This window comes from Macrobrachium rosenbergii, chromosome 40, assembly GCF_040412425.1.
Source record: "Macrobrachium rosenbergii isolate ZJJX-2024 chromosome 40, ASM4041242v1, whole genome shotgun sequence".
Taxonomy (NCBI): domain Eukaryota; kingdom Metazoa; phylum Arthropoda; class Malacostraca; order Decapoda; family Palaemonidae; genus Macrobrachium; species Macrobrachium rosenbergii.
In genome coordinates, this window is record NC_089780.1 from 16,537,666 (window position 1) to 16,547,665 (window position 10,000).

Below are 10,000 nucleotides of genomic sequence, written 5' to 3' on the forward strand. Positions count from 1 at the left end.
GTCTCTTTCAGAGAGCGCGCATGCGCGTTTGTGATCGACGCAGATTTCGCTTCTTTTTTCGGGCTCTTAAATGATGTTAGATTTGAACTTATCACAGTACTTTCATTTAAGTTTTCTGCCGTTGTCCACAGCCGTAGACTCATTCCAAAAACCTGCTGCACCAGTAACTATGTGTTCGTTCAAGTGAATGTGAATTTACTTACCTCAACTTCCGTTCAACGTCCCTGTTGAATAACAAATAAGCAGCCAAACCGAACTCCATAGCAGGCGAGACCTCACCAAAGTATCATCATCGCATGCGTCCGAAAGAGAACAGGTCTGAAAAGCAAAACCCTTCCTTCGATAGCCGATGCAAAAGAACTCGAGAGACGAGTTTATGGCCCGACTCGGGGGAGCCTTAACTCCATTGAATGCCTACGCTAGACCGAGGCTCATTATCTCCCAGCGAACGCTTTCATGCTTTCAAGAACGGACGCTGGCGATGGTGACGATAATGAGGAGCGTTCTTTGTGTGGCTCTGGTACGATGTGCTCGTAATGGATTTTGGTTGCTCGGGGACCTCTTAAAGAGATGAAGGGACGAGATGTCTGCTGGACAAATTGGCGTTGGCACGAGGTAAATCTCCCTTGGAAGTTTCATGTTGGCAAGAACGAGCTTTCATAGAGACAGATTGTATAAGAAACTCGTTTCCGGGTATATGTGGACGAAATGTCTTACAGGAAAGTATGGGAAGAATCGTCTTTCAGGTTCTTATCTAAGTCAGGTTTCGACTCGCACTATAGTGCTTAAGCACTTGACCATTCATCTGTTCAGATAAGACAGGATTATTATTATGATTGTTATCGGAAGTAGTAGTAGTACTAGATTTTAAAATTATGGTGTCTGCTGAGATGAAAAATCCATAGAACTTTTTATAAGCAAGGTTTTTCTCCATATACTTCCATATAGATTAGATCATTTGCATATTACGCTTGGGCTAATGCAGCTACAAGATCATCATTCTCTCTCTCTCTCTCTCTCTCTCTCTCTCTCTCTCTCTCTCTCTCTCTCTCTCTGATGAAAACAAAAACTAAAAGACATTGATATGAGTACGGGAATGGAAATAATTGTTGTTTGGTCATCAATCAACTTAATTTATGATTAGTGGTGATCGATGACTCATATGAATCTCTCTCTCTCTCTTCCCAATGAAAAAGACAAAAATGACATTAATATGAATACAGGAATGGAAATAATCGTTGTTTGTTCATCAATCAACTTAATTTATGATTAGTGGTGATCGATGACTCATTTGAATCTCTCTCTCTCTCTCTCTCTCTCTCTCTCTCTCTCTCTCTCTCTCTCTCTCTCTCCTCCCTTTCTACTGAAGGTGAAGGCGAAAAAAGGGCAAACTAGTCCAGGAGAGTCGTATGGTAAAGCATATCGCAAGGTATCTGGATTGTATAAGGATAGCTGTTGGTGTCGGCGCGGCCAGGGTGGTGGGGTGTAGCGGTGAAGTACGCGGCTGGTGGGAGCAAGTGTGAGTATTCATATAAGGAGAAGCCTGCTGTAACGCCGTTTATACGGGTTTGGGTCGGCCGAGAAACAGACAATACCACCCACATCTGCCCCAGCCATCTTAAACACCACACCTGTGGCTGAAGCTGTCAAGATTATGCCGATTGCGCAGGTGAAAAATGTACAGTTATTAACATAAGTTTGGGATGGGCGAGATCATTGCACATCTCTATTCCGCTCCCACCCAGCCGAATTTACACGCCTCGAGTCGTCATGCGGACGAATTCTCAACCGTTTTGCGATAGAAGAAGCAAAGGAGGAAAAAGGAGGAAGGTGTTACCTTAAAAATAAGTCCATTTATCATCGTGCGCATCGCTGACAGGTTTTTAAAACTCTGGAGCGTGTGAAAGGGAAATATCTCTCCAGCAGTGTTGGTTTTTTTTCTGCATTTTTTCGTCTCATGGGCTTGATTGCTGGTTTTAGCGAATCATTTTAACAGAGATTAACTCCATATTTGTTGAAGTAATTTATGCCTAATAATTACGAACTGAAAGCACGTTATATAAATTCATACAGCAGATATGATTTTAAATAAAATATGTATACTTAAATTTCAGCAAGGTAACTTGAAACCGGAATCTTTTCTATTTATTTTCTGCGGCTTGCTTCTTACACTTGTTCCTTCTCACAGAGAGAGAGAGAGAGAGAGAGAGAGAGAGAGAGAGAGAGAGAGAGAGCCTTAGCCTTAAAATTTCACTCGCTCCCTATGCGTCAAGGATGACTCACCATCCCTTGCGGAGTTGGAAGAAGAAAATAGTTGGGAAAGTGGGGTGTTAAGCGAGCGGAAGTATCAGCGAATCAAAAGCTTGTTGAACGTAGGATCAGGACTTTTTCATTTAGAACTAATATCCTTATTTATAATCAAAATATGATCACAGGATGATCACAGGCAATTTACATAGCCGGTTGCCTTGACTTATTTTGCGCAGAGCACAACAACAACATTGCTTGCGTGCACTTGCAGTCTCGACTCGGCCTAGCTGATGAAAGTTCATGCGCATCACGACTTGCGGTTGTTTGCATATGAGATGTGTAATCATTTCAGGAGACTGTATTTAGAAGGATACTTTAAACTTGTCGAGAGAGAATGAGAAAATAGTGATGAGGCTAGAAAGATAGAATTTTTGTTTTATTTTAGACAATATTTAATTGCTAGACGCATCCTGGTTCATCTATGAAATAAGTAGACACTGCAGGCGTCTCATTCACTCACTGGACAATGCTTCCACATTCCGTAGAATTATATGCACCTGCCTTATTTATGCTAATTTTATTTCCAAGACAAATGCGAACATCCTCTCTCTCTCTCTCTCTCTCTCTCTCTCTCTCTCTCTCTCTCTCTCTCTCTCTCTCTCTCTCTTAGACAAACGCACACACGGTTGTCAGTTATTTATTTTTTATAATAATAATAATAATAATAATAATAACAATGGGACTTTATTTATAAGATGAAATGCGTCTACTGTAAGTTTTCAATGTTATTCTAAAAATAACTCGGTAACATTTTTCCGGATCAACGTTTAATATGTCCAGTGACAAAACATATAATATATTACACTACTTGATCACTGGAATTCCATTATTCCATAACAAAAAAAAAAAGGTAATTGAGACAAAATTATTTTATTTTAGTTTCTGTATTGTATTTAAGTAACCCATTTTATTGATGTCTGAACTTTAAATCTCTAGACATTTCGCGATCAAACTAAAGCTGTAAAATATCTGATATTCAACATACCAAACTTCTCTGCTTTTAGAGCATCACAGGCAAATGACCTAGGCCACAATTATCCTGGGGCATAGGTCTATATACCCACCATATGGCCGTGCAACGCGCCCGGATACGACGGGGTCATCCGAGATCGGTACACAGTTCGTAAAAGCTACGCCGAGTGACCCTTCTTCTTCTTCTTCTTCTTCTTCTTCTTCTTCTTCTTCTTCTTCTTCTTCTTCTTCTTCTTCTTCACTGAATAGAGATAAGATTTTGGGGCAGGAGGAGTTGTTGCAAATGCGTAGCTCTTTATCGTAAGAAGGATCGGTTCCCGCGCTGAGTTTGGCAGAAGTTTAATTGGCTCGAGTTCTTGGAAAGACCTCGAAGCTCTCAGATTGGCAAAAGGTTCGTTGCCGATTGATTGGAGAATTGGAGAAGAAGCTTTTGGGGTTGTGTGGTAGTCCCAGTTTGTGCTCTAGATGCAAATGATGCGGTGCTTAACGGGAAATGGGAGTCGTTATTGAACTACTGTTCTTGTTTTTTATTTTAGTTTATTATTTTGATTGCCGAATCATTTGAGCATCGTTGATTTTTTTTTTTACGGTAGGCCTACTGGGGATTCGTTTGAATCTATTTGAATTTTATTTACTATTTAGGCCTATTTATGAAACTGGTTTTCTGTATGTTTACATAAAGGAGAAAGTGTGTCTGTATAAATATTTACGATACGTATTTATATTCTTTAAGTGCGTGGTAATTTCACAATATGATTTTGTGCATCGTTGTTACTGTATCACTTTTTTTTTTTAAATATGGCGCTAAAATACCAAATCATTTTTGTGCCTCTAACAATGTTCAGGATCTGAATTTAACTGAATATGGCCTTGCTTATATTCATGCACGGTTGTGGACGAATAATAATTATTAGTAAGAAAAATACGACTGACATTATCATACAGTTGAGTTCATGTTTATTTAAACTGCACGTGCATAAGAAGAAATCTTCTGTATTATAAAGATGTATACGTGTAGACACGTAAATGTATAGTATATGTATACGTATATGCATATGTATAGTATATATATATACATGAATATGTTTATGTACAGTGTATGTTTACGCATATGTACAGTATATGTATATGTATATGTACAGGTATATGTATACGGATATGTGATATGTACAGTATATGTATACATATATGTAATATGTATAGTATATGTATACGTATATGTAATATGTACAGTATTTGTATATGTACAGTATATATACTTATATGCATATTTACGGTATATGTATACGTATATGTATATAAATATGTATACATATACGAGATGTACACTATTTATGCATAATTTATATGTACAATAATGTATACATATATTCATATGTACAGTATATGCATATGCACATGTAAATGTAAAGTATATGTATATTAGGACCTATTTCATAGTTGTTTTAACCTCCCATCCAGTCTCCCATGACCAGAGAGGTCAAATCTTCACCTCTTTTTCGGGTATCCCTCTGACCCGTCTGCTCCGTGTGCTCGTGACCCAAGCAAGTTTGACCTCCGATGACCTTTTGCCGCATTGTACCTTAGCACGACTTTTTTTTTTTTTTTTTTTTTTTAGTCGTTCGCTCTCTTAAATCTTTTTAATTGTTTATTTTTGTCGTTCAGGATTTTTAATTTTTAGTTCGCGTTATTTATTCTGGGAGGTTTTTTTTCTTTTGGAATTTTGAAATTTTGAGTTTTGAAGTTTGGTCTGATTTCGTCTTCATTTTAAAGTAAACATATTATGGAATACATATTAACTTGTAAGCTTATATATGTTTTCAAGCTGACAGCTACGTGGATATAATATAGACAAATAGAAATTATTAATTAATATCTTTAATAATTCTCAAAATAACTGAAGGTTGATATCGATACTAATTCTCAACAATTTTGAGTTCTTTAAATTATAAATCACAGATGAAAGTTACCAAACGTTGATGCCTGAGAGGAATTGTGTGAAAGAAAGACCATTTGTTTGAAGCTGCTTGTGTTCGTTATACTTCAATAATCTTGGGGAATTCGAATTTTATTTATTTACGTTTTTCTTATTTTTTATGTATTCTGGAAAAAAACTCTGAAATTTAGTTTTTTTTTGTGGGGGGCCCGATAAAGATGTCGGTTTTTTTTTTGACGGGTTGTTTTGCGCGTCAATAATCGTGCATCAAAAATTTTGTTCTCACATTTCCATAATCAAACTTGATTGGTTCAGTTCTTTGAGCGAAATATTTAACAGTCTCGATTATCCTTCAGTACACAGGCCATGACCATAGGCGAACAATTGCCAAAACCTTTCAAGCGGACCCAGTTGACATTGCTTGCATCGTACCATCCGGAAATGTCTGGCAACCGTGCAATCAAGGGGGCGTGGCTTGCATCAACTCGATTAAAAGGACATTAATCCCCCCGACCGGCCAGATTAGATAGTCATTGTTTTGGCTGATTTCAAGATCATTTAGCAACTCCACGACACAAATAGCCCTCTGCAGTCGAAATTCGACGAGGCCTCTTAAATTCTCTCGGGTGAAAAATTATGCTAAACCGATTAATCATAAATGCCAGCCACAATTTATAGCCCAGGTTTTGCCTGTGGGTCCCAGCGGTGCCGAAGACAAATATCCTGAACCTATTGTTAGGTTTTGGAATTACAGAAGGCCAGGAATAGGAAGCCTAGGTCGATGAATTATGAATCGTTAAAGGTTGGAGGAAAGATGAAGAATCAATCATCGTGAGTTTTATCTATCTACTCTTGGTCTTTCTCTCACTCTTCGTTTTCTTATGTTTCGTGTGTTTATAGTAACTTTTCATTTTCTTTTAGCTTTCTCTTCTTCCTTACATTCTTATGGTTTTTAAGGATCTGGTTACTTTTTATTTTCTTCATGCCATCCTTCTCTTTATAAAGACGGTCTTCATAAGCCACTATAATCTTTGCATTCATTTTTTTTTTATTAAATAAGATTGACAGGTTATGTCAATGAACCTGTCGGAAAAATCCATTAGAATTTTGTCATTTACCCAAAGTAATTATAAGGCAAGATCGATTTTGGCAGGTTACTCTCTCTCTCTCTCTCTCTCTCTCTCTCTCTCTCTCTCTCTCTCTCTCTCTCTCTCCTCGAGGTTATGTCAATGAACCTGTCAGAAAAGCCCATTAGAATTTTGTCAGTACCCAAAATAATTACAAGGCAAGATAAATTTTGGCAGGTTACTGTAGCTCCCCCATATCTCTCTCTCTCTCTCTCTCTCTCTCTCTCTCTCTCTCTCTCTCTCTCTCTCTCTCTCTCTCTCTCTCTTCGAGGATATGTCAGTGAACCTGTCAGAAAAATCCATTAGAATCTTGTCATGTACCCAAAGTAATTATAAGGCAAGATCAGTTTTGGCAGATTACTATCGCCTCTCTCTCTCTCTCTCTCTCTCTCTCTCTCTCTCTCTCTCTCTCTCTCTCTCTCTCTCTCTCTCTCTTCGAGGTTATGTCAATGAACCTGTCAGAAAAATCCATTAGAATTTTGTCAGTACCCAAAATAATTACAAGGCAAGATCAATTTTGGCAGGCTACTGTAACCGCCCCCCCAACCCCCCCCATCTCCTCTCTCTCTCTCTCTCTCTCTCTCTCTCTCTCTCTCTCTCTCTCTCTCTCCCCTCCTTGGAAGGAGTGTAAAACTCGCCATAAGGACTCGGGGTCGATGATCAAATCTCCTTTGAGCAGAGTCCTATAGTTCATTGGCTGAGTCCTTCAATCCCAACCGGTGGCATAGGAAGGATATGCTCAAGTTAAAAAGAAGAAGAAGAGGGGGAGGAGGAGGAGGAGGAGGCTGTGTCCTACGCTAGATGCCACCCTAACTGGCAGTTTCAGAAGATTCCGGATACTTATAAACAGTCGTTCGGAAAACCTTCTGGAAATGAGCGAGATAAGGAGCAGGTTTCTAGATAAGACGGGTTAGTTTTATCTCCCTTGGCCATCAGATGATTCGATGAGAGGCTTGCTGGCTCTCTCTCTCTCTCTCTCTCTCTCTCTCTCTCTCTCTCTCTCTCTCTCTCTCTAGGTCCGGTGTCACTTCCTGATCGCTTCCATTCTATAAACTTGGCTGAGAAGTAAGGTTGCTGAGAGAGAGAGAGAGAGAGAGAGAAAAGAGTAGGGGGTTTCTTTTCTTATTCTTGAGAGTCATATATATATATATATATATATATATATATATATATATTTTATATATATATATATACAGTATATATATATATATATATATATATATATATATATATATATATATATATATATATATATATATATATATATATATATATATATAGAGAGAGAGAGAGAGAGAGAGAGAGAGAGAGAGAGAGAGAGAGAGAGATTTGATTTCTCTTTTGCAGGCTGATGTTTGGAGCAAAATCTAATTGTCATTTTTGCAAGTTGCAGTTAACGCAAAGAGAGAAAACCTACGTAAGGTTAAGCTTATCCACTGACTAAACCTACTGCAAGTATCTATTTTCCTTTGATCCAGAACCTCTACAGCATTCCACCCTATCTGACGCCACATCAGACGCCCATCACAGGGTGCGTTCTTTGCCCAAAAACGAAGGTCGAAGCTACTCTGGGGAAGTGCTTCGAAAACATAACAAGATAGAGGCGTTATTGAAGGCACCCCCGCCCCCCCGGCGTTTTTCTTGTTTAGTTAGTGCCCCAGTTAAGAACAGGACGCTATGGGCAGTACAAGAGACTCCTCTCTTCTTCGCTTCTTCTTCTTCTGCCGGATCTCCCGCGGATTTGAGACAGTACTGATGAAAATGAACGCGCGGATTTGGCCAAGGCTGGGTCCTGTGCCGGAACTTCGTTTACGAGAAAGAGGGGGTTGGCGTTGTACTTCTTCAGCTTTGGTTGTTGTTGCTGCTGTTCTGTTGTTGTTTTTCTTGTTGCTGTTAGATTTCTGGTTGATAATAATTGGTCTCTAGACCAAAGTGAGAAGATGAGAGAATTCTGAATATTTTCAGGTACTGTTTTCGCCTCAAATTCTACTAGTACTTGGCATAGCCTGCCTTACTTGCACGTATATATATATATATATATATATATATATATATATATATATATATATATATATATATATATATATATATATGTATGTATGTATGTATGTGTGTATATACATATACATCCAGTATATGCATATATATATGTATACATATATATATATAACTGGCTCTATTCTCAGATGCTAGAATTAATTCTTCCTCAGACATGTTCGCTTTCTTCTAAAGTTTTTAACTTTAGTTAAGAAGTGAGAACTTTGTGATCTTCAAGAAGTAATTTGATATTTATAATTTACAAATTAGTAATGACACCGAGAAAATTATTCAAGAACATTATTGTCTTTAGTAATCAAAAAGGGACCCATTCGACGGGGTAAATGAGTATCCACTATTAGATTCCGAAGTTTTGTTCATTATTTTCTCCTTAAATTCAGGTGCACACAACGTCTGACTTAATCGAAAAGTGAATATTTAAAGTAAAAAATAAAACCGGGACTCCTACTGGAATGTCTCTAAAGACGTGAAACTGAACTAAAACATGAAATCATATACTAAAAAGGGATAAACTGAAAACGGAACACTTAGCCTTCGTACATCATTCTAACGTAGTTACCCAGGAAATAAACCAAAGAAAACGGCAGTAATTTGAAACAGAAAACGGGTATAGAAATGCCTATGGGTATATAAGAAATCCAAAGCGATTTCCAGGCGTTGAAAGACAGTTTAGAAGGACCTCAGAATAATCATGGAGATGAAGGAAACGAACTTGTGGCGGACATGGAGATGTGTAGTGATAGTGACTTTGTTGATGGTGTTCTTGGCACCCCTCCCAGTCGACACTGGTAGAAGGAAACCCTTGAAAAGACAACTGAGGAGTTATGGAGGAAGAGGGATGTCGTCCTCAGGGTAAGTAACTGATGATGTTGATTTTGTTTTTTTTTTTGTTTTTCTGTCGTCTTATTCTCGTAAAAGTTGCTGACTGGCAATTTTATCTACTTCACAACTCACTTTGTTTTATCTAAACTCAGAACTTTGGTGCATCACTCCCCCAATTCTGCACATGCAGATGTTTGTATTTAAATTCAAATGTACTTAATTTTAAGACTTCAGGGGTGATTTACTCGTAAAATGAATGTTTCTGGCGTCCTGTATGAGAAACCCAGCTGCTTATAAGTTAGACTCGAGAAGTCAAAGCATTTACCTATGATAATAGCCTAGAAGATTTAAAAGGAAAATTGTAGTCAAAAGAGTAATTTCTACAGGAGTAAAAGAAACTGATTTTTTATTTTTAGGAAAAACAGTTATGAAGCTGCAGGTGACATTTGGATAGCTATGGAGCCTACTAACTAAATACAAACATTTATAGTATGCCTAGGAATGTACATGGACAAGTACCAATGAAGACAGAGTAACTTGATAGCAAAAAGAGTGATAAACACTAAAATATTTTGTTGATGCTGATAAATCCTCTTGAAGAGTTCATACATAAGTGATCTTACGAGGTGTGAGAAAGCGTAGCGTGTACCATACCGTGTTTATAGTAATTGTTATTTATGTATGCAGGTTTAAGTATAAGTAAACAAGAAGAAGACTGGTTTTGTGAAAAGAGACACCAGCAATTAGAGTTTTATTCATAGTCTAGTTCTTAGTG

At 37.8% G+C, this 10,000-nt stretch overlaps 1 protein-coding gene across 2 annotated transcripts in view; it reads left to right on the forward strand.

Moving 5' to 3' along the window:
- The window catches only part of LOC136826180 (collagen alpha-1(VIII) chain-like), a 156,549-nt gene that overhangs the window by 74,717 nt on the left and 71,832 nt on the right, over nt 1-10,000 (forward strand). The window contains exon 2 of one of the 2 annotated variants that reach the window (XM_067083232.1): nt 8,784-9,255. The exons of the other annotated variant lie outside the window; for it this stretch is intronic. Within the exon in view, the coding sequence (XP_066939333.1) occupies nt 9,095-9,255 (161 nt within the window). The 5' untranslated portion in view covers nt 8,784-9,094. The remainder of the gene's footprint in view (nt 1-8,783; nt 9,256-10,000) is intronic. 2 annotated transcript variants of the gene reach the window in all.